The sequence below is a fragment of the Kryptolebias marmoratus genome, linkage group LG12 (assembly GCF_001649575.2).
Source record: "Kryptolebias marmoratus isolate JLee-2015 linkage group LG12, ASM164957v2, whole genome shotgun sequence".
Classification (NCBI taxonomy): domain Eukaryota; kingdom Metazoa; phylum Chordata; class Actinopteri; order Cyprinodontiformes; family Rivulidae; genus Kryptolebias; species Kryptolebias marmoratus.
The window spans coordinates 4,497,072-4,524,932 of NC_051441.1; the positions used below are offsets into that span (position 1 = coordinate 4,497,072).

Here is a 27,861-nt window from a genome sequence, read left to right on the forward strand (position 1 = left end):
AAGCCTGCCATGTAAAAGTCAGTTACTGATAAAAATACCTGTTTTTACTGTCACAGCCCACATGACTGACTTTGTTAAATAAGTAAATATTAAATGGAAGTTGAGTAAATAAACTTCACTTGTATGTAAACTCTATGTAAATAACCACTAAACTTGAAGACTTGTGTTGGTATCTGTACCTTTTTACTTGTGTTTTTTTAACACAAGTTCATTTTTAAGAAGAAAACAACAACAACAACATGTTAACAGTGTTGAGAGTTCGTGTGTTCCACCCAGAGATTCAATTCTCTGAAAGGGGTGTGGTAAATGTGTGTGTGTGGGTGTGGGTGGGCGTTTGGGGGGATGGAATAAAAATATGCAATAGCAGGTCTGTGCAGTTATAAAAATAATAAGAAAGATAAACTGTGAGAGGACTAACAGGTGAGGAAGGAGGAAAGAATGAGGACACAGCTGCTCTCTGTGATGATCCATCTCCTCTTTTTGGGGAGCCTGCTGACAACTCTCATGTGGTACACGTTGAACGACAAGTAAGTTTGCTTCTGCATCTATTTTACATTAACACTCATAAAAACAAATTTTCCTTTCTGTTGGTGATGCTGTTGGAGTTTGAAAGAAGTGGTGGAAGATGCGCATGTCACGGATGAGTTTTTATTCTGTCTGGAATCTTCTCAGACACTTTTCCTTGTGATGCCAAATTGAGAGGAACAGATTCTTGCTCGTCAGATTTTTGTCTGAGTTATTCTTAATTTACCAGGTTTTGTCAAATTGAATGACTGATTGCTGCTTTGATACAAAGCATATCAAGAGTAAAGACACCAACAAAGAAATTTAATCTGAATATTTTCTGGAAAAACTTTATTTCTACAGACATTTTTTGGCATTTAACCATTTCCTAATTCCTTTCCTCTCAAAATGTTCTCCAGCCATTAGCAAGCACAAGTCAATGTATCTTCCATGCCGGTCCCAAGCCAAGATAAATGGTAAGGGTTGTGTCAGGAAGGGCATCTGGGCATCACTTTTGTCAAAAAACACATGTGAGCTCAGGGAGACCTATAAAAGTGGAGGCAGGAGTACGCAGGTAGACGACATTTTGTGTAGAATAGATAACCTAAGAGAGAGATTGTAGACTGTAAGGCTGTGGCAGGGAACAGTGAGGTCAGACAGCATTGAGATGGTGGTGTGTAAGGTGAGTGTTGTGGTGATGAAGAGGAAAAGAGGAAAGGTAGAGAAGAAGACCAAATGGTGTAAGTTGAGGAAGGAAGAATGTTGTAAGGAGTTCAGAAAGGAGCTGTTAAAGGCTCTGGGTGGTAAGAAAGAGCTTCCAGATGACTGGGCATGACTGGTAGGAAGGTACTTGGTGTGTCATCTGGACAAAGAAAAGATGATGAGGAAACCTGGTGGTGGAATAGTGAAATGCAGGAAGTTATCCAGAGTAAGTGGTTAGCGGGTAAGAGGGTCGATTGTCGAGGAAAACGGGGAGTGTGGTAAAGAGGTGAAGAACAGAGTCCAGGCAGGATGGAGTGGATGGAGAAAAGTTTCAGGAGTGATTTGTAACAAAAAGGTGGCAGCAAAGTGTCTGTGTCTTCTCCAGCTCCTCATGTTCCCTGTGTGTTTTTGTTTCTTTCACATCAACCTTTTGTAAAATGAATATTTGAGTTTTCTGTGTCGGCCTGCATTCTGGGTTTACCCCCACAAACCATGACAATACTTTGATATAAAACAGATTTTNAAACTGTGAGAGGACTAACAGGTGAGGAAGGAGGAAAGAATGAGGACACAGCTGCTCTCTGTGATGATCCATCTCCTCTTTTTGGGGAGCCTGCTGACAACTCTCATGTGGTACACGCTGAACGACAGGTAAGTTGCTTCTGCATCTATTTTACATTAACACTCATAAAAACAAATTTTCCTTTCTGTTGGCTTTGCTGTTGGAGTTTGAAGGAAGTGGGAAATCATAAAACCCAACATAAAATCACCAAAGAACAGCTTAAAAAGCACAGATCCTAACAACAAAAGCACTGTTAAAACTGTTGGAAATGAGCGACGGGGTATTTTAAGATGTGTGATATGTTGTTGATGCCATAAAATGTCATAGTAAATAAATTTGTGCACTAAACACATCACTTTTTTTTTTTAAACACAAAATTAAATTAAACTGAACATAATTAGCTTCAGTTTTATAACTGCTGGAATAAACTGCTTAAAACACTCAAAGCTTTGATCACAAAGGTAAACTAAAAGAATTAAATCATTTGAGTTTCTTTGTTTATTTTCAAACTCAATAACTCGTGTCATTGAGTTTCTGCTCCTGTTTTACAGGTTGTTCGACCTTTAACAGCTGTATTGGTTTTCTCCTCTTTATCACATATTTAGATCTTATAAAGCTTCATCTGTTATTCATACTTGTCATCTCTCTGTTCCTTTCTTCAGTCCTGGTCAAAAATTAAGTAACCAAAATCATTTTTTCTTGGTCTGATGTGAAGCTTTAAACTAGGCACAACTTAAGACAGGATCCAACCTTTAAAAGCTTTATCAACCAGGTTGAAAAAGGAAAGAGCATCAGCAGTGAAGATGCTACTCAATGTAGGATAGATCATTTCCATTGTTCTGTTTTTGCTAATTTTGTTCTTGTTTTTCTTTTGTTATCACAGGATCATGAAACATTACAGACGGGAACCTAAAATGAAAAGCGCTGCTCGCAAATCTTGTAAAAACTGCGGGTGAGAAAAGACTACAGCAGTTTTTCCTTTAGAAATGTTTTTCATTCCTTAAATCAGGTCAGATCAGCACCAAGTTCAAACCTCACCTTAAAGCACTGAAATATGTTTCTGTGTTACAGGGAGGACATAGAGAAAGCTTTAAAGATTTACTCCAAAGCCTGGAAGAAACAGGAGGACTATTACCAGAACTTCAGGTAAGGATGTCCTCTAAATGTTTATTTGTAACTTTGGTTTGAAATATACAGAGGGGTGTCCTGGACCTCCTCAGAGTTGGGTGCTGGATTTGGTGGAGAGGTGTCCCCCTGTACCCCGTTAAAGTTAGGCTCTGGGGTTGATGGACGAGTGTCTCCATGGACCTCCTTAGAGACAGGTGCTAGCATCTCCCAAAGGGTGTCCCCCTAAAACTCATAAAAATCAGGTGTTGAGATCATGGGAAGGGTGCCAAACTGGATCCCCTCAGAGTTGGGCGTTGGAGTCCTCCTGGACCACCTTGGAGGCATGAACTGGGATTGGTGGAGGGGTGTACTCCTGAATCCCTTCGAAGTCCAAACCATGACTTGGTCAAGGAACCAGCTCAGAGATGGGAACTTGTTGTGGAAGAAGAGTTTCTGCAGATCCCAGGATATGTTGTGGCATATTCCTGGCAGGGAGGATGGTGGTAACTAAGTCCTGAGTTCAGGCTCAGACTTTTATCTCAGAAATTTGGTGGCGTGGAGTTTGACAAGATATTATATAGCATTCACTGTTGGTTTTTGATATAAATTCTAATAGTGTCCAGATTCTTTCTTATGACAAAACTCTGGAAATGTCAGTAATAGATATAGTCTTCAAAAATAATCATGTTTTTTTTTTTACAATAATAGACCTCCTGACTCCAAACAGGAGTCTCTCTGGAAGACTATGGCAATGAACTCATCATACCATTGCCATTCAAATTCAATACTACTTTAGTTTCATTTGCTACACAGGCACCTTTAGTCAGCAGACCAAGTATTAACCTCGATAAATTTTGATTCTGATGCCTCCTGCTTTAGTTCAGGGTAGTCGGCTGGGTCCAGATCTTGCCAGATCCTGCTGTCAAAATCCGTAATTCAAAGATGAAAAAAAAAACATGTTTTTGTCATGATTTGAGTTTGTGTGTGTTATTTTTCTGTAATTATTTATTGTATTCATTTTTGATATCCTTGTGTTTTTAGTTTTGGGGTATATTGTTTAGTTTTTTCTTTGGTTCTTTGCCTTCTGTATTACTTTTATTTTTTGTTTTTTCCTGTCACTATTTACCCTCCTTCAGCTCAGAAATTCTCCTTTCTGTCTGCCACGCCCACCTCACCTGTTCCTCGTTATGTCCCAGCTGTAACCCATTATCCACTAACCCTGTGTTTCTTTATAACCGGTCTCTTTTCATTCATGCGTCGCTGTTTCATTCCTACACGTTTGCTTTTTTAATGTTAATGCTCCTGTGTTTTCACACCTCGTTTTCTTAGAAAGGTTTTGCTACTTCGTGTTTTTTTTGCTGCCACGTCAGCTTTTTGTTTTTGTGCTCTTTTGTTAATAAATCAGTGTAATTTTTTACTTTGCTATGAGTCTGCGTATTGGGTTTGCCTCACTCAACCATAACAGTTTCCTTCACACTGATAGACATTCTAACTCAAAATAGTGCCATAGAAAAATATGGCACTGAATTCACCATAATATAGCCATTCAAATGAAATAATGCCTTTGTTTCATTTGCAATTTTCCAGGACCCTACACAGACACTTTGATTCAGCAGATCCAGTATTAGCCTCGTTAAATTCTGATGCCTCTGGCTGAAGTTCAGGGTGGTTCGTTTGGTCCAGAAATGTCCAGATCTTCCAGTGAAAATCAGTCATTCCACAGCAGGGATCTCCAATCCTGGTCTTGGAGGACCACTATCCTGCATGTTTTCTTTGTTTCTCTGCTCCAACACACCTGATTTGAATCAATGGGTGATTAACAGGCTTCTGCAGAACATGAAGAGGTGATTTAACCACTGAACCAGGTGTGTTTGAGCAGGGAAATAAATAAACATGCTGGATAGTGGAAAAGGAAGAGACCCCTCATCAACGAAACAAAAAGAAAAAGATCACGACAGCCAGTAACTTAAACTTTGTCAGAGCCAAACTGAAGACAGTGCAAAAGCAGTCATATATGCAAAAACATTCTTGCTGTTGTTAGGGTCACATAAGAAACTACAGATTAACTTGTCCTGCAGGTATCTTTTGTTTTACAAATCTTTGTGTTCAGTCATTGACAACAACGTTCTTGTGGTTCTCCAGCTCTAAGCTGAGCCGTGAATGCAATGGTTCGGAAATGGCCCTCATCACCCAGATGAACACTCCACTGGGATCAAAGATTGTTTTTAATGGGGACAAGTCAAAGACCCGCCAGGTGGACCAAGAGATGTTTGACCATTTTTTTAAAGTAAGCTGTTCTTTATTTACTGTTCCTCAGTGATTTACCTCAAGGATTATCTGTTTTATGTATTATATTTTTATATTTTATTATTACAGCCTAGTATTTTATGTTTTTAGTCGTGTTGGTTGATTTGTTTGTCTGTCTTTTAGTAATATTAGGTAAAAACTAAGAAACAAATTTCAATGAAATTTTTCAGAAAGGATTAAATTTTAGTAGATTTTGGTAGTGGTCTGGATCGCAATCCATTTCACACTATTTTTAACAGTATTACAGCCTTGGCAGATTTTTGCACTCGCCGAGTGCTTCTAGTTATTTATTTAGTTTTTGTTTCTGTTGGTAATGATTCCAGGAAAATCCATTCCCAAAGAAAAAGTGGCGCACCTGTGCTGTGGTTGGAAATGGTGGAATCTTGGGAAACAGCAACTGTGGGAAAATGATCGATTCTGCTGAGTTTGTTATCAGGTGAGAGAGCTGCCCAGGTGATCATACATATTTCTGTGGAGGTTCCATCTAACATGATCTGTGATTTTGTTGTTTGTTCAGATGCAACCTACCTCCTTTGACAGACGAATACAAGAAAGATGTTGGCGTCAAGACAAACCTTGTGACAGCGAACCCAAGCATCTTTGTACATAAGTGAGCAAGTAAATGAATATTGGAACGTTTGCTCACCTTAAATAAAATTTGTTTAGTATTCTTAAAATCACATGAATTTCTGTAGGTATGGGGGTCTGAACGGACATCGACTTCCACTAATCGAGAAACTGCGGAGCTACGGCAACTCGTTGCTTCTTCTTCCATCTTTCTCCTTTGCCATGAACACTGCTGTATCTCTCCGGGTTCTCTACACCGTTGAGGATTTTGGAGGACCCGTCCAACCTGTCTTCATCAATCCAGACTATCTATATAATGTCAGCCTCTTCTGGCGCTCTCAAGGCTTGAAGGCAGTACGACCAAGCACTGGTATTATAATGGCTAGCCTGGCGCTGGAACTTTGTGAAAATGTGGATCTGTATGGATTCTGGCCCTTCGCTGTTCACCCATACAATTTCCATGAACTGACTAACCACTATTATGACAGTCAAAAGGTTGCTTCGTACCACGCCATGCCAGTTGAGTTCAAACTGTTGTTACAACTACACAGCCAAGGTGTGATCAGGTTGAACCTGGGGGACTGTGAACCCGATGACTACTAGTCTCCTTAGACAAAGAGCTAAGTGCCTTCTCTGTAACTTCAGCATGAGGCCTAATATACACTATTTTGGGTATTTGTTTAGAAGTGTCGGTGCAGTTAAGTAAAACTGATATTCTTATAGACATATATGACAATGTGCTAGTGTAGATTCTTGGTCATCCAGGACATGACAAATAAAAAAACAAAACAACTGAATTTCTATTCTGTAGCTTAAGACCGACAACTTTGCAGCCAGGAAACACTCATTTGAGTACCAAAATGTTCATAATTTGGACAGAGAAAACAGATGGTTTGAAAAGTAAATAAAGAAGCCATTTGCATCAAATGAGAACTTTAAACAGAGGATGAGGTCTCAGATTTCCATTTTCTTTAACCGAAAATGGAGTTATACCCAGTTATTTTTGCTCTAATTCACATCTTGATGCATGTGACCAAAGCATCTCTCTTGTGAGCCAGGCAAACAAAGACCCTTATGACTCTCTGCTGGGAAAGGAGTGAGTTTTATCTGCATGTAAATTTAGCTGCAGAAACAAAGCATCTTGTAAGGTTTAAAGATTGAAATTCAGATTTTTCAGTTTTGGATTAAGAAAGATCCCTGGATAAGAAACAAAACATTTATTACTGCAGAATCAAAGTGCAGTTGTTTTGTGTATTTCATTATTTTTTTTGGAGGGGCTGGGGGTTATAAGTTACAATAATAATTACAATAATTACAAAGAAAATTAATAGTGTGACGTTGCCCAATGTATTAGTAAATGTGTTTAAAATGTTTAAATACTTCAACAGTAAATTAACACTGTGATATCCTCCCATATGTTTGTGAAGAGTAAACTTTTAATAAAAACTATTTATCACAAGGGTTTTTGTTTTTTCAACATTTGTATTTAAAGTAAGTGTTTAATAGGAGTTTTACTCTACATACTAATACCAAAACATTCAGCCTTAATGGGGATTTCAGATATTTCAAAGATAACCTTTATGTTTTAGATGACCAGATTTTTCAGAGCCAAAGGTTGATGAACAGCACAATATTGTGGCCGACTGGTACAAACGCACAGCAAATGGCTCAACGTGCCACAAGCACAGGACTGATCCAAACTCCAAGACAAAACAAATGCAAAGGCTTGACAGACATCAAAGACATGAAGAGTGAGTGAGATTCTAAAAGAATGACATAGTTAACAAACTTTGAGAGGACGAACAGGTAAGCACAGAAAAAAGAATGAGGAAACAGCTGCTCTCTTTGATGATCCATCTCCTCTTTTTGGGGAGCCTGCTGACAACTCTCATGTGGTACACGTTGAACGACAAGTAAGTCGCTTTTACATCTATTCCACATTAAGACTCTTAAAAAGAGTTTTCCTTTCTGTTGGTGTTGCTGTTGAAGTTCGAAAGAAGAGCTGGAAAATGCCCATGTCTCAGACGATACAAAAACTCAGTCTGTCTTGTAACGCAACAAACCAATTTGTCTAATATTTGGTCATTATTTTACCAGCATTTAGCGACAGAAAAGCACCACCGCCAGAAATGTTTGAAATTCATAGCAGGTTAATTTCAGTTTTGTAATAAAATATGGTTTGTATGTTATTTATAGTAAAGAAGTTGCCATATACAGTTATACATAAAATATTATAAGTCGGTGAAGCATTGTTGCAGTCATGCATTGTCCGATTGTCCTTGTGTCTCCTTGCTGTTGTCTGAAGTTTACCTTTCGTGAGTTTGCTGCCATGTCAGCCTTTTGTTTTTGTTTTCTTTAATGAAAGTATTTTAGTTTTTCGACCTCCTCGTGCTGCCTGCATTCTGGGCCCGACCTTCAACCACCCAACCTGATCATTGAAGTTCTTTGGCAAAGATTGTGATTCTTATTTTATCCAGAAGGTTGGAGTAATACAACACTGACAAACATGTAGCACCTAAAAAGGAAAAGAGTAACCAAGCCTGCCATGTAAAAGTCAGTTACTGATAAAAATACCTGTTTTTACTGTCACAGCCCACATGACTGACTTTGTTAAATAAGTAAATATTAAATGGAAGTTGAGTAAATAAACTTCACTTGTATGTAAACTCTATGTAAATAACCACTAAACTTGAAGACTTGTGTTGGTATCTGTACCTTTTTACTTGTGTTTTTTTAACACAAGTTCATTTTTAAGAAGAAAACAACAACAACAACATGTTAACAGTGTTGAGAGTTCGTGTGTTCCACCCAGAGATTCAATTCTCTGAAAGGGGTGTGGTAAATGTGTGTGTGTGGGTGTGGGTGGGCGTTTGGGGGGATGGAATAAAAATATGCAATAGCAGGTCTGTGCAGTTATAAAAATAATAAGAAAGATAAACTGTGAGAGGACTAACAGGTGAGGAAGGAGGAAAGAATGAGGACACAGCTGCTCTCTGTGATGATCCATCTCCTCTTTTTGGGGAGCCTGCTGACAACTCTCATGTGGTACACGTTGAACGACAAGTAAGTTTGCTTCTGCATCTATTTTACATTAACACTCATAAAAACAAATTTTCCTTTCTGTTGGTGATGCTGTTGGAGTTTGAAAGAAGTGGTGGAAGATGCGCATGTCACGGATGAGTTTTTATTCTGTCTGGAATCTTCTCAGACACTTTTCCTTGTGATGCCAAATTGAGAGGAACAGATTCTTGCTCGTCAGATTTTTGTCTGAGTTATTCTTAATTTACCAGGTTTTGTCAAATTGAATGACTGATTGCTGCTTTGATACAAAGCATATCAAGAGTAAAGACACCAACAAAGAAATTTAATCTGAATATTTTCTGGAAAAACTTTATTTCTACAGACATTTTTTGGCATTTAACCATTTCCTAATTCCTTTCCTCTCAAAATGTTCTCCAGCCATTAGCAAGCACAAGTCAATGTATCTTCCATGCCGGTCCCAAGCCAAGATAAATGGTAAGGGTTGTGTCAGGAAGGGCATCTGGGCATCACTTTTGTCAAAAAACACATGTGAGCTCAGGGAGACCTATAAAAGTGGAGGCAGGAGTACGCAGGTAGACGACATTTTGTGTAGAATAGATAACCTAAGAGAGAGATTGTAGACTGTAAGGCTGTGGCAGGGAACAGTGAGGTCAGACAGCATTGAGATGGTGGTGTGTAAGGTGAGTGTTGTGGTGATGAAGAGGAAAAGAGGAAAGGTAGAGAAGAAGACCAAATGGTGTAAGTTGAGGAAGGAAGAATGTTGTAAGGAGTTCAGAAAGGAGCTGTTAAAGGCTCTGGGTGGTAAGAAAGAGCTTCCAGATGACTGGGCATGACTGGTAGGAAGGTACTTGGTGTGTCATCTGGACAAAGAAAAGATGATGAGGAAACCTGGTGGTGGAATAGTGAAATGCAGGAAGTTATCCAGAGTAAGTGGTTAGCGGGTAAGAGGGTCGATTGTCGAGGAAAACGGGGAGTGTGGTAAAGAGGTGAAGAACAGAGTCCAGGCAGGATGGAGTGGATGGAGAAAAGTTTCAGGAGTGATTTGTAACAAAAAGGTGGCAGCAAAGTGTCTGTGTCTTCTCCAGCTCCTCATGTTCCCTGTGTGTTTTTGTTTCTTTCACATCAACCTTTTGTAAAATGAATATTTGAGTTTTCTGTGTCGGCCTGCATTCTGGGTTTACCCCCACAAACCATGACAATACTTTGATATAAAACAGATTTTTTTCCACAAAAATACAATGAAATGAAAGGTCCTCTTCCTTCAAGAGCATTGTTCACTTTTAAATCTGCTTCCGGATACTTATTCTATTTTTGACTTCTGATTGACCTCAGAATCTAAAATTGTTCTTGGACAAATGTGAAACTTTGAACAAGGCTCAACTTAAGACAGGATCCAACCTTTTAAAAGCTTTATCCACCAGGTTGAAAAAGAGTGAAAAGCACCAGCAGTGAAGATGCTACTCAGTGTAGGATAGTTTATTACCTCCACGAAGGCAATATGTTTTCAGTAGCATCTGTTTGTCCGTCTGTGTACAAGTTTACTCAAAAAGTTATGAAATTTTCAGGAGACGTCAAACATGGTAGAAGAAACAAGTGATTACATTTTGGTGGCGAACTGGACAAAGTTCAAGGTCAAAGGTCAAGGTCACAGATCAGCCCATGCTCTAACTCTGCAGCTGTGTAACAGGAATGTTAAACTCCACAGATGGGCACCTCAGGGGTGATCATTGTTGATTTCAAGGTGACCTTGTGCACTAACTATGCAACCATGCAAAGGAGGAAAGTTAAACTGCACAGTTGAACACCTCTTAGGTCAAAGATGACCAAGACTCAAGGTCATGGGGTCAAAGGTCAAGATCACAAGTAACCCCTTTGTTAAAAACTTCTCTTTGCTCCTACATGCGACCCTTTTGTTACCTCCGCCAAGGAAGTTGTGTTTGTTATTCTGTTAGCAAGATCACGTAAAAAGTAATGAACAGATATGGATGAAATTTTCAGGAAATGTTGGGATTGTCACAAAAAACAATGGATTAAATTTTGGTGGTGATCCTGTTCACAATATTTGTTAATCACGCTGTGACCTTAGTGGAGGTTTGATCTCTCTGAGAGCTTCTGGTTTACATTATTCTGTTTTTGTTGATCTTGTTGTTTTTCTCTTGTTATTACAGGACCATGAAATTTCACAGATATCAGCCTAAAATGAAAAGCGCTTCTCGGTCCCTTGCGTCTTGTAAAAGCTGCGGGTGAGAACAGACTACAGCAACTTTTCCTTTAGAAACATTTTTGTTCATTTCTTTAATCAGGTCTGATCAGCACCAAGTTCAAACCTCACCTTAAAGCACTGAAATGTGTTTCTGTGTCCCAGGAATAATATAAAGGAAGCATTAGAGATTTACTCTCAAACCTGGAGGAAACAGGAACACAATTACCAAAACTTCAGGTGAGGATGTCCTCTAAATGCTTTTAACTTTCGGTTTTTAATTTCTTTGATTTAGAAAAAAATGTTTTTCCAATTATGTACAGATAATGTCTTTAAATATGAAACAGGCAAGATACTAAAAGTTCATAAAGCTTAATTAGTTTTATTACAGAGAGAGGTGTTCTGTCCTACTCAGAGTTGGGTGCTGGATTTGGTGGAGAGGTGTCTCCCTGTACCCCGTTAAAGTTAGGCTCTGGGGATGATGGACGAGTGTCTCCATGGACCTCCTTAGACACAGGTGCTAGTTTTACCCAAAGGGTGTCCCCCTGAAACTCATAAAAATCTGGTGCTGAGATCAGTGGAAGGGTCCCCTTAGAGACAGTTGCTGGGATCCTCCTGAACCGCCTCAGAGTTGGGCGTTGGAGTCCTCCTGGACCACCTTGGAGGCATGAACTGGGATTGGTGGAGGGGTGTACTCCTGGACCACTTCGAAGACTAAACCATGACTTGGTTGAGGAACCAGCTCCAACACACCTGTTTCAGTGGTTAAATCACCTCTTCGTGTTCTGGAGAAGCCTGTTAATCACCCATTGATTCAAATCAGGTGTGTTGGAGCAGGGAAACGAGTGAAACATGCAGGATGGCAGCCCTCGAGGATCAGGACTGGACGCCTTTAGACTAGACAGACAAGGCAGTGAACAAAGGAAACTGAGATAAAGAACGCAATCAACAGCTGTGGTGATTATTATTGCATAAACACACTTGCTGTTGTTTGGGTCACATAACAAGCTACAGATTAACTTGACCTGCAGGTATTCTTTGTTTTCCAAAATCAAATCTTTGTGTTCAGCCCCCAACTGTTCAGTTATTGACAACAAAGTCCTTGTGGTTCTCCAGCTCTCAGCTGAGCAGCAAATGCAATGGTTCAGAAGCAGCCATCATCACCCAGAAGAACACTCCACTGGGATCAAAGATCGTTTTTGATGGGGAAAGGTGGAGAACCCACCAGGTGGACCAAGGGATGTTTAACAACTTTGCAAAAGTAAGCTGTTTTTTATTCATTATTCCTCATTTGTTTACCTCGCCTCCTCTCTCCACATATATAAATATATATGTACAATATATTAATATTACCTCCGCCAAGGTAATGTTTTTAGTCATGTCGATTGGTTTGTTTGTCTATTAGCAAGACTACATGAAGACTACTGAACAAATTTTGATGAAATCTTTGGAGATTTTGGAGTTTGACAAAAAATACAATGAATTTTGGTTGTGATCTGGATCACAATCTGTTTTGTGCTATTTTTAATTGGCCTTAGCAGAGGTTTGTACTCTCTGAGTGCTTCTAGTTATTTTTTTATTTGTCTTGTTTTTTTTTGTTTCTGTTAATAATGATTCCAGGAAAATCCATTCCCAAAGAAAAAGTGGCACACCTGTGCTGTGGTTGGAAATAGTGGAATCCTGGGAAACAGCAACTGTGGGAAAATGATCGATTCTGCTCAATTTGTTATCAGGTGAGAGAGCTGCCCAGGTGATCATACATATTTCTGTTAAAGTTCCATCTAACATGATCTGTGGTTTTGTTGTTTGTTCAGGTGCAACCTACCTCCTTTGACAGACGAATACAAGAAAGATGTTGGCATCAAGACAAACCTTGTGACAGCGAACCCAACCATCTTTTTACGAAAGTGCGCAAGTAAATGAATATTGGAGTGATTGATCACCTTAAATAAAATTTGTTTAGTTTTCCTAAAACCACATGAATATCTGTAGGTATGGGGGTCTGAACGGACGTCGACTTCCGTTAATGGAGAAACTGCGTATCTATGGCAACTCATTGCTTCTTCTTCCACCTTTCTCCTTTGCCATGAACACTGCTGTATCTCTCCGGGTTCTCTACACCATTGAGGATTTTGGAGGACCCGTCCAACCTGTCTTCATCAATCCAGACTATCTATATAATGTCAGCCTCTTCTGGCGCTCTCAAGGCTTGAAGGCAGTACGACCAAGCACTGGTATTATAATGGCTAGCCTGGCGCTGGAACTTTGTGAAAATGTGGATCTGTATGGATTCTGGCCCTTCGCTGTTCACCCATACAATTTCCATGAACTGTCTAACCACTATTATGATGATCAAAAGGTTACTTCGTTCCACGCCATGCCAGTTGAGTTCAAACTGCTGTTACAACTACACAGCCAAGGTGTGCTCAGGATGAACCTGGGGGACTGTGAACCCGATGACTACTAGTCTCCTTAGACAAAGAGCTAAGTGCCTTCTCAGACTGATTTCCTGCTGAAGTTACAATGTATTTTTTTTAAAGAATGTCTTGAATATGGAATAGACTGAGTCCTAGTTTGCAATACTTTGGGTGTTTTTTTAAAGGTGTAGGTACAGTTGAATGAAACTGATATTCTTTTAGACGTATATGACAATGTGCTGGTGTAGATTCTTAGTTTTCCAGGACATGGCAAATTAAAAAATAATCTTACAAACTAACTGGATTTCTATTATGTAGTTGAAGACCTTCAGCTTTGCATGTACACCTAAAGGATCGCAAAATGTTTACTATTTTTTAAAAAAAAGGCTCCTCTCAATTGGCTTTGTCTCAGATTTAAATTTTCTTAAACTTACGATGGAGCATTAAACCCGATTAAACCCAGATATTTTTGCTCTAATTCACACCTTCATGAATGTGACCACTGTATCTCTTTTGTGAGCCAGGCAAACAAAGACCCTAATGACTCTCTGCTGGAAGGGAGTGAGTTTAATCTGCATGTGAATTTAATCTGCAGAAAATAAGCATCTCATGGGGTTTGAGAAATATTCCCAGATAGGAAACAAAACGTCTTTAATTACAGAATAAAAGTCCTGTTGTTTTGTTTGTTAATTTTTGTTTTGTTTTTTGGGAGGTAGGGTTATATATGACAATAATCATTATAAAGAAAAACAACAGTGTGACATGTTGCCTAATGTTGCCTTCAACAGTAAGTTAACCTACTATGATGTCCTCCCATGAGTCTGTGATAGATAAAATTTGTTTGTCACAAAGAGTTTTTCCCCAACATTTGTATTTATTTTAAGTGTTTACTGGGTTTTATGTTTCATACTGATACTTCCAGCCTTAATGGGGGATTTCAGTTGTTTCAAACATAACCTTTAAGTTTCAGATGACCAGCTTTTTCAGACCCAAAGGTAGATATATGTAAATATTTGCATTTTGAGTGAACGGCACAATATAAGAGAGGAAATGAATAATAACGTTTTATAAGATAAACATTGTCTGTGTCAGTTGCGGCATTCTTCACCAGGTGGGAAAGACTTTTACACAAGCATCTCAGTTTACAGGATTTAGTGTCCCTGATCCTTTAAGTGCCCAAAACCTGCCAAGGATTTATCTGAGAAGAGCACCAACCGAGCATTTGGATGGAATTTCGGGTAACAATTTGTTCCCAAGTTTAGTTTCATTACTAAAACTCAGAGGTTTTATAACATTTTCAAAGGAGGGGTTTGATGGGGATCACTGGTAATTTTGGGGTGACATAGTAAAACTAAAAGCCATGTCAGTATTTCAGGAGTTTTAATAAGCCTTTGTCAAGAATAGTCATACTGCAACATGGGAGTTAGAGAATCACCTGCTGATATTGGCCTACTTTGGTTTCTTATTCTACAGCTGATATCTCTAAGTGAGAACAACAAAGTCACTACTTCACACTGAAGCTTGTCTTCTCCTTGTTAAACTCAAATTCAGAAAAAACTATTATTAATAATAGTATACATAACTGTCTGGGCAGGGGGTAGTGGTGGTGGAAACAAATTTATAGGGGAGGGCCATTGCCCCCATCCCCCACCCCATTAAGAACACCTCTGCTATAACACATATTGCATTGATTTGTTTTAACTGTTTTTTTTTTGTATTTCATACGTTTTTTGTTTTTAACTTACACTAAATTACCCAAAGGAAGCTAAAGGCTGATGTTTTTATGCTTATTCCTCCTCATAATCTTAGCACATCGCAGTAAAATGTTATCTGCAGTGGGTCAGCGAGTTCTGATGGTTGAGTTAACTTTCATTGTTTCTTTAAAAAAAAACCCAGCTCATCCGTACAAGTTGTTCCCTCAGGCAGAATTTCTGGGATTCTGCTCAAAGTGTTGATGACCTGTTCGTACACCCACTGCCAAGTCTTGGTTTCATAGAAACGACTACTTAATTTCATTTTCTTTAATTTTATTTCTTTCAATGTAAATAATGTGGATGTGAAGTCAATAAGAAATTTTCCAAACATAAATAGAATGCTGAATGCTTTTAAAGTAGTTTGAAAACAATATTGTATGAATCAGGTCAATTATAAAGTAAGTTACCTTAACATTATAATGGATTATTGTAAAGGCTTCAGTTCATCTGCCACGAGAGTGATAAACAAAAAAAAGGTGACACAACTGACACAAACTGAAGGGAAATCATTTCAAGTCTTTTGCATTGATACTATTAACACTATACCAGCTTACATGGTTGTTTTGTCCTGACAGGCTTGTGAAGACTTCCTGCTTCTCAAACAAAGTCAAATTTATACAAATATCTTTTCTGTCAGTGTGACCAGCAGCAAAGATGTAACAAAGTCTGATTGTGGGAACAAATGCTTTTTATACTTTCAGGGTTTCAGTCAAGATAAAAATAAGTAAACCACAATGCGAACGAAGGAATGTATGGCGTTAGATGTGTTGGTATTTAGAAGCACAGAAAAGTAACACCTGACAGGAAGCTGTGTACTTTCCTGTAAGCTTGTTTTTTTTATTTTTTTCAAAGTTATTCTGTCAAAAATCAAAAGAGAACTCAGATTTACATCCTGTCTCTCATATTTATGAAACTGTCGTTGCTTCAGTGTCTCAGAAAAAGTACAACAACAAGGTTTCTGTTTGGTTACTGTTGATCAAGGAGGAAATAAAGTTTGGTTGACATGGGGGAAGTTTCGAGAGAATGCACTTCTCCTCGTCTGCTGCCTCTTTTGCACCCCTCTTCAGATATTGTCTGCCACTTTGAATCATGCTTGTTCAGGCTTTTCTGTCAAATGAAACACACTAACACACACTGGTTTGCTTCTGTCATTTCACAGAACAATTCATTTATTTTATATTTGGAACAATATCCTGGTTATAGTACGCTATTTGCAAGTAAAGACAGTAGAAAAGTGAGACACAAGTTTACACACAATCCAAAATCTTTATATTCAGGAGTATAAATTGGCTTGTATAACCAGAATGCTATTATAACTCAAAAAATCTTAAAACTGGGAAACCAATGTGCATTTTAAACATATTTGTTGACCCATCTTTATCTAAACCCAGCCTTATTTAATCAACCACAAACACATTTCCTCTGTGGTTATCTTTAAACCACTCCCTAACAGACATGGAAATGATTTTGGACATTGTTTTTATTTTCTTTGCCACAGGAATTTTTTTAAATTGCTGAATTTTACAATGTGCACATAACTTTGCAAAACTTTGCCCTGAATATTTCAATCCCTCAGTGACACCAAGTCACTGAAAGCTCAACAACACAACCATCCATCATTGGTTATAATTTGGATACGACTCCAAGATGACAGCTAGAGAGGATTATTAATGGTGAGAAGTCTCCTGTGTTATAAGATTATGAACATCATGTTGAAAAAAAAAGCCTTTAATGTGGTTAAAAAGCTAATGGAGTAACTGGGAAAAAACTGGACTGTATGCAAACGACTGATTGTTGTGTGTCAAGGAGGGCAACAAGACAATTTGTAATGAAGGGACATCAGATGCCAGATTTGGATATTTGGTCCAGCGGAGTGTCAGAAAACCAAAGCATTTCCGTTGTTTCTTTGTCAAAATAAATGTATTTTCTTACTGAGATTTATTACATTTTCATAAAAGAGAAAAAAAACATCTTTATTAGATTTATTTTGCAGAGAGTTTGTTTGTTTTGTCCCAGGAGGAGTAAGATTTGTGAGACGACTAAAAGGCTGCAAATGACTATAAATGTTTCTTTGGTTCAAAGCAAATATGCAAAGTTATATTTCTAAATAAGATACATTTATGAACTCCAGCACAAAAGAGTTGCTCTTAATGAGAGGCCGAGATTCTTACACCCTGTTCACACCTGGTTCTTCTGTAATCGGATAGCTGTAAATACAGGACTGAGAGGATTGAACGCAATGTAAAGGTTTTCACTCAAACCACCCTTTTATTCACTTACTACGCTCAGACTACCGAATGTATGTCCCGATCCTTGATGGAGAACCTCCTGAGCTGAGGTGACCCCGAATCTTGTTGGGATTTTATAAATATAAGTGTATTAGTTTCTCTCTTGGTTAAGGTTTGTTCTGTTCTGATTGTTTTTGGACTCTACATATGCTACAATGTGCTGTGTGAATCAGAGGACAACAGTCTGAGGAGTGTTATGTTGTGCCTGTTAAGTCATTGAGATTACCATAACAACAAAAATGTGACTCAAATGGCTCTGAGCTGTGTTACTTTTAAAATAATGATGCAATTCAGATGTCTGAATGTATTGTCGGTTTTACAGACACATCAGCAGGGCAAACAGTCCGATCACAAAAATGTTTTGGGATACACATAAACAGCCAGGTCTCAGTCACTTGCAGTTGAATCCTCCTAGACCAGGGGTGTGAAACTCCAGACCTAAAACTCCGCTGTCCTGGGAGTTTTAGGTTTTTCTGCTCCAAAACACCTGATTCCAATGGTTTAATTACCTCCTCACCAAATCACCAAGTTCTCCAGGGGCATGGCAACAAGTCATTCATCTAAACCAGGTGTTTTAAAGCAAGGACACGTCTAAAACATGCAGGAAAGCGGCCTCCGAAGAATGGAATTTGACACGTGTGCTCCAGACGGATGTTTAACAACAGGTATGAACAGGGCCTTACAGTCAGAAGATCTGTTTATAACGGAAGCAGCCTGAAGGTGGATTGGAGGTCAAAACTAAGTTCAGTGTAGCTTTTCATTTCTTATAAATTCTCACCTCTATTTGCAACTATTAGCCTGATTTCATCAGTTGGTTGTTATCGATCACTCTTCCAGCTGGTTACAGCCTTGCACAACACACACAAAAAAATGTTCTTCACTGTCTGCCAGGAAAAAAACTAAAAACTTTCCATGAGCTCCTTTGGTTTATATCTGAGGAGAAGAGGGCGCTGCAGCTCACCCCTGCTGACTCAACATGTAGGAAATGTTGCACCAAGCACAGCAACAAGTTTTCCCCCGTAAAACTGAAGTCAGGGGACAGAAATGCAGGATGGCTGGGAACTCATCGTGCTAACTCAACCTTCATGTAGAAGAGTTTCCCCATGATCCTCCCTCTGATTTTTCCACCACAGAGCTGGTGGCACAGAGTTCTCAGATGGGAGTTAAGCAATCAGGCAGTGACGGTACGATCTGTGCCTTTAAGCGTGTCTCCTTTCCGTCAGCTCTTGAATGCTTGATCCGCACAGTAATGCTGCGATTTGTGAGGCAGGTTTGTCTGACAGATTTCCCCCACCTCCCACTTTAAAATGGAGAACAAAAAAGAAGAACTTTTATTGTTAGAGGAAGTTGATAAAGTTTGACTCTAGACTAAAAGAGATGTGTGTTAGAGTTAAGAGTGTGTGGTTGAGCAGAATGCCTCAGTTTATCATGAGTGTGGGCGGGCTTTTTCAGACACACACACCCCAACACCCACGCATACACACACAAACTGAGGACTAATTCTGTTCTGGCACTGGGGTTACTGCTTTCCTTTTGTGCAAATGGGAGAAGGGAGAAGGGGAGTTAATGGGGGGATTGTGGGTGGAGGACAGCTGGATGGAGGAGGGGTAAGCTGGAGAAGGCTGGGGTTCTGGGAAGGGGGTGGAGAACAGAAAGAGCTCTTGCTGTTTGGCTGCAGTGGAAAGTAGGGCTGTGTGAAGTTTGTCTCTGAGCACACAGGAAAAAGTGGACAGAAACGGGGAAGAAATGACCTAACGGAACGGAAATGAGGAGGCTCGTGAAAAATATGGAGCATCAAGACAGCTGTTTCAACTCTGCTGGTCTGAATCCAAGTAGGAAGAAATGGGGCGCAGAAAGCTAAAGGACTTGCCTGTACAAAAAGAAGGAAATAATAACTAATAAAACATGAACTAACTCCTCCAAGAAGAGAAAGAGAACACGTTAAACTGGAAAGGAAGGGGGTGAGAAGCTGAAATGAGTGGAAACAGAAACAAAAGAAAAGCTTCAGATTAACGTTGCTCAAATCGGGCTCAGAGCGAGAAATCCCAGGAGGGGAGGAAGGAAATCTGAAATCACAGAGAAAGACAGTAAATAACACGTGAAGGCTGTGGAGGAACAGGAAACAGAAGGTGAGGGGTGAAGTCAGCAGGAGAGGACAAAGCATGAGGGCACAGCTACTTACTTTGATGATCACTCTCATCTTTCTGGGGAGCGTGGTGACGACTCTCGTCTTGTACACGTTGGACAACAAGTGAGTTCCCTTTAAATCTACAGAGAAAGTTTTTATCTTGATTGGTTCTAATCACATGTTAATAAGGCAGAGTCAGCATCTCTAGACTTCCTTTGCTTTCATCATTAAATCAAAACATCTGGATTTAAAATTAACATTAACAAAAATAACCTTTCTTAGCTTCTAGAAATACATTGGACCACATTGAGCAGTTTATGTGTTTACAAAATACAGTAAAACATCAGCAGTTTCTAAAGTCAAGCTCCAGCGTCTTGTTTCGTGTGAGAAAAAGTTAAAAAAAGAAATAAAAATGTACTTAAAACAAAGAACTGATCTTTGTGAATTAATCCTTCAGCCATCTTGAATCAGGTTGACTCCAAACGTAAACCAGTTGTAGCTGAATTTGGTATTTTCTGCAAGTTTTTTTTTTTTTTTAAAGAAGTTCATGAGATGTTTTGGTAACAGACGATTGTGTCAGACGAACACACCTATGCATGTGACGCACGAACACGCACGCAAGCATTATTTGAGCTGTGAATTACAAATGATGTTCGAGTCTGTCAGTGAAGCCGGCATATGTTTCTACATGAAGGATATCGCTTTTTCGTCAAATTATTTAAAGTCTGTCTAAATTAGAAACCCATATAAAATTGTTGCTGAGCTTAAAAACAGGAAGCGGTAGATGCTACTGCACAGGAAGTGTACGCAACAGAGACAGACAGGAGGAAGCGTTTTGTCACCGGGCCAGTCTATAATGGCTTCTAAAAATACTTTTGCCCCACAAAGTATTTCCTCTTAAAAAAACAATGTGAATTACTTAATTACTTAGCTTGCTATGTATGGTTTTGTTCTGTGTTTTTCAACTATTTTGACATTTTTAAATGAAACATTTTTTTTGTGATTCATTCTCAGTTTTTGACTTTTTTTGCAGCGATAGGGCAGAAAAGGTCACTGACCGGGTTTGTCAGTAGATTTAACATAAAGTCTGTCCATTTATGAGAATAAAATTAGAAGATAAATGATCAGTCAGCAGCTTGGAGCAGACAGATCGGATATGAAAATTAAAGACATTTTCTTCAACACAGTCGGCCCGTTTTCTGTCTGTAACTATTTAAATCAGCCACAGGTGGATCTAATTTCTCCAACTCTGTGGCTTCTTACATTGTGTGTCTGCTGTAGCTCAGTGGTTATGTGGTTTAGTAACTCCAGACTGCAGGTTCAAGCCCACGTGGGAGGTTTTATATATATATAAAACATCACTTCTTTAGTTTTAGTCTCTCTGCACAGAAAAAGTCAAATATCGACCACATATGTGAGTGAAATGACTCACTGATGGGTGTTTTTTGTATCCTGACTCATTTAGTAAGTCTTTTTGTGTAATGCACTCACAGTGAGCACAAACTGGCTTAAGATTGATTTCCTTTTCAACAAACAAGCTGCCGCTGATGCAATAAGCAGGATCTTGCTGATCTTGTAGCTGCTTTTCTCTTGTTATCATCGCAGCAATGTGGAACCTCACCTGAAGAAGCCAGAAAAGAAAAACAGCCCTCAGTCCCCTGCTTCATGTAAAGACTGCAGGTAGGAACAAACTGATTTTCTGCAGTGTCCTGTTTGTTTCTGCTGTAAATGAAGTCTTTTCAGTACAAGGGATTACATACCTGACTGAGCTTCTGGATGTGATTATTCATTGCAGGGAGGATATAAAGAAAGCGTTACAGCTTTACTCTCAAGTGTGGAAGAAAGACGACGACAATTACCAAAAGTTCAGGTAAGGATATTATCCTGAAGCCACTTCATGTTTGTTTTGGTAACTGCTTTGAAAAAACACTGAGCAAAACAGAAAAGGTTAAGTTTGCTTTACATGGAAAAGAGAAAGATAACAGTTAAAACACAAAACATGGATTAAGACAGAAGAATTTGAACATATAACCTCTAAGGCTCCTGATAGTGTATGTAAAGTAACTGAGTTTCCTCTGAAATCACGTTATTAAACATAACTAATATATTACCTTAAATAATGTGCCTGTCTTGGTAATTAAATCTAGGAAATGTTCAGTGAGTCTTAACAAAGTCCTTGTCCAGGTCTCAGCTGAGCCACAAGTGCCACGGTTTGGAGAAGGCCATCCTCACTCAGACCAACACTCCTCTGGGATCTAAACTTGTTTACGATGGGGAAAAGAAGAGGACCCTGCAGGTGAACAAAGGCATTTTCAGCACCTTTGCAAAAGTAGGTTTTCTGCTTTTTATGGCAGACACATTTATTCTGACATCATTGTTCCTCAAAATGTGAATGCTTATTTCAGATTATTGGTTTTCTGTATATATGTGTGTGTGTGTGTGTGTTTCAGCACTTGATCTATTTTTTTCCATCTTCTTATGCTACTTTTAGCTACTGTCTTTAGCTTTAAGCTACTGCTTTGCTACTTTTAGCTTTTAGCTACCATTCTGCTCCTTTTAGCTGTTGTTCTGTTCCTTTTAGCTCATTATTTGCTGCTTTTAGGTCCTAATTTGCTGCTTTTAGCTCCTTATTTGCTGCTTTTAGCTCCTTTTTTGCTGCTTTTAGGTCCTAATTTGCTGCTTTTAGCTACTTATTTGCTGCTTTTAGCTCCTAATCTGCTGCTTTTAGCTCCTAATTTCCAACCTTTAGCTCCTAATTTGTTGTTTTAGCTCCTTATTTGCTGCTTTATCTCCTTTTGCTGCTTTTAGCTCCTAATTTGCTGCTTATAGCTCCTTATTTGTTACTTTTAGCTCCATTTCATTGCTTTTAGCTACTTTTTTGCTGCTTTTAGCTCCTTATTTGCTGCTTTTAGCTCCTAATTTGCTGCTTTTAGCTTGTGTTATGCTCTTAAACTTTAACAACTTAGCTTTAGCTTCTCAGCAGTGTTCAGTAAAGTCGTTCAGCTCTGCAAAAACACAACATTCTTGCAGGAAATACAATTTCTCCAGATTTTTTTTTCTTCATTTTAACTCTGTGCTTCTGAAACCCACAANTCCTAATTTGCTGCTTATAGCTCCTTATTTGTTACTTTTAGCTCCATTTCATTGCTTTTAGCTACTTTTTTGCTGCTTTTAGCTCCTTATTTGCTGCTTTTAGCTCCTAATTTGCTGCTTTTAGCTTGTGTTATGCTCTTAAACTTTAACAACTTAGCTTTAGCTTCTCAGCAGTGTTCAGTAAAGTCGTTCAGCTCTGCAAAAACACAACATTCTTGCAGGAAATACAATTTCTCCAGATTTTTTTTTCTTCATTTTAACTCTGTGCTTCTGAAACCCACAAACAACAACCATGCTATAAAAAATGGCGGAGAGCGCACATTGGACCTGGGGACCTTTTCACCTTTTAGTCAAACACTTTTACCGCTGAGCTATGACCTCCTTTCCTTACAGCTGTGAAACAGTATGTTGCCACTGGGGCGCTAAAGGCGTGCAGATCAGGAAACCAGATTTGTTTAGAGATTTGATTGGGCTGCAGCCAAATATTCTGATCTACACCTGTGTGGTTAAAGCAGTTCGTGCCAACAATGTCAGCAGTGTGAACAAAAGTAGATTTAAAACAGGTTTGTCCAGAAGGATCTGCAAACTGTCCCGTTAACTGAATGCTAAAAGGATGGCCGCTCTTAGCCCAGAGACTTCAGAGCGTCTCTTTGACCAGTTTCATCAAAACTCCATCTTTTTCCAAGATCTCTGTTTAAAACTCTGATGTGAAAGGAGGCGGGCGATATGCATTTGTTAAAAAAATGCTAGACCTTTTACTTCAAAAGTTTAAAAAGTGGCATGAAATGGAGCTTCTTTTTGCTTGACTCAGGAAATATTTAATAAACATAAAATACACATTTACATTTAATCCACGTTGAAATTTAGATTTAAAAAACAAATGCAGAAATAAAACAAAGCCTTATAATATAAACATCTGTTTGTTAATTGTTCTTGACAATTTTGTTCGAATTTAACAAGCCATAAAACCCTCAATCTATTAAATTAAAAAAATAAAATAAAATAACATTTAAGTGAAGAAGAAACAAGTTAAAATGTGATCCTATTACAGCCATTATTGTTTAATCCTTTTACAACTTTTTAAAGTTTAATTTTTTGTGCTTGTTTGTTTATGTTTTTACTTCCTGCTTTAAAAGTAAAGTTTATTTTCTCCCATTCAGCATGTCTTTCTCCCTTCTTCGATGACAGTTTATGTCGTTTTATATTTTGTTAAAAGTTATTTCATTTCCTCCCAATGGTTCCAGGAACCTCTCTTCTCTAATAAAACCTGGCACACCTGTGCTGTTGTTGGAAACGGTGGGATCGTGGCAAACAGCAGCTGCGGAAAAACGATCGATTCGGCTCAATTTGTCATCAGGTGAGGGAGCAAAAGGTGCTCAAAGTCCTCTGTGTGGAAGACCCAGGTAATAATATCCGTGACTTTGTTTTCTCAGGTGTAACCTGCCTCCTTTATCAAACGGATACGAGAAACATGTTGGCGTCAGGACGAACCTTGTGACAGCAAACCCGAGCATCCTCTTAGAAAAGTGAGCAAGACGATGAGCCTCTTTCGCCCAAAAGTCATAGTTCAGCTCTTTTAGAGCGGGAAACTGTGAAAAGGTTATGAACTATAAATATCTTACCTGTTGTAGCTCTTTGAACAACCTCAGTTTGGAGAAAAGGAAAAGTTCTCACTCAACTGATGAGCTAACAGCTAGTTTGAGTGGGAAGCGCTACTGCTGCTATTTGTGCTCACAAATTAACTTAAAATTCAACTGCGTGATGGAAAATGTACGACAATTAAAAGTTTATAAAATAGCACCTTCATGAAGTGTTATGATGGACTCGCGACCTGTCCAGTGTGTCCGCTAGAGACGGGCACCAGCTCCCCACGACCCAGAAAGGAGAAGCTGGTAAACAAAACAAATGGAAGAAGTGTGATTAAATTAACAGATTTAAATAGTTTCAAGGCAAAAAAACAATACACTTTGTTCTTGGCTGCACTTGGATTAGCCTGTAGCGTGTCAATCTGAAGTGAAATTTATTTATATATCACTTTTCAGCAGCAAGGCGATCCAAAGTGCTTTACAACACAGAAACAACAACGGAATCAAATACAGAAATACAGAAATAAAAACATCAATCAGGTAAATTTTAGCTAATAGTAAGATTAGTGAATAAACGTTCCTCTAAGAGAAGGCATTTGAAATACAGAGATAAAAACATCAAAATCAAATATAGATAACTATAACAGAGTAACGTGTAGTTTTAGCTAATAGTATGATTGATATAACTATAACAGGTAATTTGAGTAAACTAACGATCTGAAAGTCGGATAGTGATGTATAACCTAAACAACAATCAGGTACAGAAATACAGAGATAAAAACATAAATAAAAACATCAATCAGGTCAAAAGCAATTCCAGCTAACAGAACGGTTGATATAATAATATTGATAATGATAACAAGTCTTTAGTATACTAAGTAAAGAGCCGTTCAGGGATCTATAGATTTTAAAGTCTATTGTTTAACTTGGATCAAAACTTTCATGTAAGAGGAAATATTACAGTTCATACAGTGATAACAGGTCTTAATAAACCATTTAAATATGAATAAGTTTTCCTCTTAGAGAAGCATTAATAAGATAAATCTATTTTATTAAATTAGACTGAATAATGAGAATGATAATAAGTCTTTAGTATACTAATCTGGTCAGAAATAAACTCCAAAACTGAGGTTATTCAGAACTTTATCTACAACAGGTAAGATATTAATTATTCGGAATCTTTCCACCTAACCTATCTGTGGTTGAGTTTTCTTCACATCAGCTTTGTGTTCGTAGGTACGCAGCTCTAAATGAACGTCGACGCTCATTCGTTGAGAATCTGCGCAGCTACGGCGACTCCATGCTGCTCCTTCCTGCCTTCTCTTACGGCCGTAACACTCCAGTTTCTCTCCGGGCTCTCTACACCATCGAGGACTTCAAAAGCCCCATCCGGCCTGTGTTCTTCAATCCGGCGTACCTCCAGAGTCTGGCCGTCTTCTGGCGCTCTCAGGGCCTGAAGGCAGCCCGGCTCAGCACTGGCATCATCATGACCAGCCTGGCGCTGGAACTCTGCGAAAACTTGAATCTGTACGGATTTTGGCCCTTCAGCATTCACCCATACAGCCTCCAGGACCTGACTAATCACTATTACGACGACAGAAAAACTAAAGTAAAGGTGCACGCCATGCCGGATGAGTTTAACTTCCTGCTGCGGCTGCACAGCCAGGGTGTGCTCAGGCTCCATCTGGGGGACTGCGAACCAGATGAAAAATAGTCACATCTGGATGAGTCCAATCACATCCTTTACTACGTGATGAAGCAGACAGTTTCTACCTTGTCAGCACCAACAGCCGCAAACCTTGCACTATGATCACACTGTAACAATCAAAAGACTAGAAGCATCCAATAAACACTCCTGTGGTGTGTCTACAGCTCTTTAATACCAGCTCGAGTCCGGAGGAAGATATTTTGGTTTAACGGGAATGCATTTAGGCGAAAAAAACCTCATGAATTAAGAATTTTAATCCGCACAATTCTCATACAAGTGTGTCGTTACATTAAACAGTCAGTGAAACTTGTAGCTGAATGTCACGTACCGCGTATGTTTGTTTATGAAAACAGCCGAAGTGACTGAGAACAGGTCAAATGGTACACTTAACGGTTTAGCAGAAGTTTTACCTCATGTGTTCGAATGTCTAGCTCCGTCTTTGTGGTGCTCCACCGCCCTGCTTCATCCCCGATATTTATTCCTCTTTCCTTTCACAGCAGATTCACACTTATATTTCTACCTAAATGTCTTCTCCCAGATTCTGATTTTCTCCTCCATATTTGTTCACCTCCACAGACTATTGTAAGCCAATAATGGGACTCAAACCTCCACATGGTTTTCAGCGAACTCAGCTGAGTGTTTTGTTATTACTGAGTACGTACCCACATTTCAGAAATGCATTCAATATATTTGGAAAACTACTGTAGTGCCTTACATTATTTGGTTGCAAATGACAGCTTTTAAAGCCAAATGAATGTATTTTGATGGAAATGACAAACCTCCTTTTATAGATATTTTCTGGTCCAAAAACGTCAAATGAAAATACTGAATGTAAAGTATTCTTGAACACTATTGTTTAATAGCATGTAACGTGTTAAATCACTGTGAAAAATGAACAGAAGCATGATTTCTGCAGACTGACAGACTTTGGATTAAGTCTGGTGTCTCTATCACCTCAGAGAAAAAAACATCATGTCTTTTTTCTGTTTTTACAAGAACCTGAGGACTGAAAAAGAATATACTTTTCACAGACAGACAGAAAATGTAACTAGTGGAACATTTAGAAGGTGTTCCGGCACAGTGAATCTTTAGTTTCTTTTTCATTCCAGACTAAAATAGGTCCAGTGCTGCCACAAAGTGGTGGCATGAAGCGGTACAATGTTAGAATTAAAACTAAGAAACATTCTGATGTTCACGCTAAATCTATGCAAATTCAAATGACTCACATGAGCATGCATGTTTGGTTGAACATAGCTGCTCATACTATGTACTTCAGCAGTATTTGCATATGGAAATGAGTCCCAACGGGGACTTTTTCAGCCTTTACATTGATACTTATAGTAATAATAATTATTTCTGTCATGCAGAAAACAACCTTTAAGTTGTATATGATCAACTGATTTGAAGCCAATTATAGAATATTTCTTCTTTATTCTTTTGTGGACAACATAAGAATGAAAATGAAGTGAAACTGAATAAATATATAATTCTCAGCTTGCATGATTTAATGTCTCTCAGCCTTTAGGTGCCTCAAACGTGCAAGGATTAGTCTAAATGAAGGAACTTTGCTTCAGTTTCGTGTTGTTTTTTCAGAAGGGGAGCCACAGTTTCTAACGTTTGTAACTTCAAATGTTGAATTTATTTATTTTTTATAGTTTTGCACTGGCTTGCATTTTTGATCATTTGTTTTTTTCTTATGTAGCGCCCCTTTGCCTACATTACTGGCAAAACATCCGAAATCATGTAAAATAATCAAATATGGGACGCCCTGAGTTCTTATCGTTGAAAGGTGATAAAACTGTAGTCGTTGTTATCGGATTAGTTATGAGTTCCCTTATAAATACCTTGTAACTATACCTTTCTTTTACTCAAGGAGAAATCTGTTAATGAAATAAT

At 38.6% G+C, this 27,861-nt stretch overlaps 3 protein-coding genes and 1 long non-coding RNA gene across 6 annotated transcripts; 3 read left to right on the forward strand and 1 right to left on the reverse strand.

Moving 5' to 3' along the window:
* Window positions 1-1,729: 1,729 nt before the first annotated feature.
* On the forward strand, window positions 1,730-7,194 carry LOC108237709 (alpha-2,8-sialyltransferase 8E-like). The gene is made up of 7 exons (XM_017419331.2): window positions 1,730-1,857; window positions 2,652-2,720; window positions 2,840-2,914; window positions 5,018-5,162; window positions 5,506-5,618; window positions 5,700-5,792; window positions 5,878-7,194. Exons 1-7 carry the CDS (start codon window positions 1,769-1,771, stop codon window positions 6,350-6,352), a joined length of 1,059 nt encoding a protein of 352 aa, XP_017274820.1. The 5' UTR covers window positions 1,730-1,768; the 3' UTR covers window positions 6,353-7,194.
* A 346-nt stretch (window positions 7,195-7,540) lies between these two features.
* Window positions 7,541-16,190, forward strand: LOC108237738 (alpha-2,8-sialyltransferase 8F-like). 2 transcript variants are annotated; one of them, XM_037978819.1, is made up of 7 exons: window positions 7,541-7,662; window positions 10,960-11,034; window positions 11,157-11,231; window positions 12,108-12,252; window positions 12,612-12,724; window positions 12,806-12,898; window positions 12,984-16,190. In XM_037978819.1, exons 1-7 carry the CDS (start codon window positions 7,574-7,576, stop codon window positions 13,456-13,458), a joined length of 1,065 nt encoding a protein of 354 aa, XP_037834747.1. In that variant the 5' UTR covers window positions 7,541-7,573; the 3' UTR covers window positions 13,459-16,190. The 2 variants fall into 2 exon arrangements, with proteins under 2 accessions (XP_037834747.1, XP_017274853.1); XM_017419364.3 differs by lacking the exon at window positions 7,541-7,662 and adding an exon at window positions 8,641-8,812.
* Window positions 16,191-17,425: 1,235 nt separating this feature from the next.
* Window positions 17,426-21,825, reverse strand: LOC119617545. Its single transcript, XR_005233873.1, has 3 exons — window positions 21,690-21,825; window positions 21,339-21,507; window positions 17,426-19,718 (listed from the first exon to the last, which is right to left on the reverse strand). It is a non-coding gene; the product is annotated as an uncharacterized LOC119617545 (long non-coding RNA).
* Window positions 19,569-26,894, forward strand: LOC108237803 (alpha-2,8-sialyltransferase 8F). Of its 2 annotated transcripts, none has more exons than XM_017419498.3 (7): window positions 19,569-19,701; window positions 21,184-21,258; window positions 21,374-21,448; window positions 21,763-21,907; window positions 23,916-24,028; window positions 24,105-24,197; window positions 25,494-26,894. In XM_017419498.3, exons 1-7 carry the CDS (start codon window positions 19,613-19,615, stop codon window positions 25,969-25,971), a joined length of 1,068 nt encoding a protein of 355 aa, XP_017274987.1. In that variant the 5' UTR covers window positions 19,569-19,612; the 3' UTR covers window positions 25,972-26,894. The 2 variants fall into 2 exon arrangements, with proteins under 2 accessions (XP_017274987.1, XP_024862433.1); XM_025006665.2 differs by having other exon boundaries at window positions 21,763-21,874.
* The last annotated feature ends 967 nt before the right edge of the window (window positions 26,895-27,861 follow it).

Bases quoted from the DNA above. Each gene is read 5' to 3' on its own strand.
- LOC108237709 (XM_017419331.2), top strand. From the start codon at position 1,769: ATGAGGACACAGCTGCTCTCTGTGATGATCCATCTCCTCTTTTTGGGG. The intron at 1,858-2,651 runs GTAAGTTGCTTC...TTGTTATCACAG, and splicing joins TGGTACACGCTGAACGACAG to GATCATGAAACATTACAGAC. The intron at 2,721-2,839 runs GTGAGAAAAGAC...TCTGTGTTACAG, and splicing joins AAATCTTGTAAAAACTGCGG to GGAGGACATAGAGAAAGCTT.
- LOC108237738 (XM_037978819.1), top strand. From the start codon at position 7,574: ATGAGGAAACAGCTGCTCTCTTTGATGATCCATCTCCTCTTTTTGGGG. The intron at 11,035-11,156 runs GTGAGAACAGAC...TCTGTGTCCCAG, and splicing joins GCGTCTTGTAAAAGCTGCGG to GAATAATATAAAGGAAGCAT. The intron at 12,725-12,805 runs GTGAGAGAGCTG...TTGTTTGTTCAG, and splicing joins TCTGCTCAATTTGTTATCAG to GTGCAACCTACCTCCTTTGA.
- LOC108237803 (XM_017419498.3), top strand. From the start codon at position 19,613: ATGAGGGCACAGCTACTTACTTTGATGATCACTCTCATCTTTCTGGGG. The intron at 21,259-21,373 runs GTAGGAACAAAC...TATTCATTGCAG, and splicing joins GCTTCATGTAAAGACTGCAG to GGAGGATATAAAGAAAGCGT. The intron at 24,029-24,104 runs GTGAGGGAGCAA...TTGTTTTCTCAG, and splicing joins TCGGCTCAATTTGTCATCAG to GTGTAACCTGCCTCCTTTAT.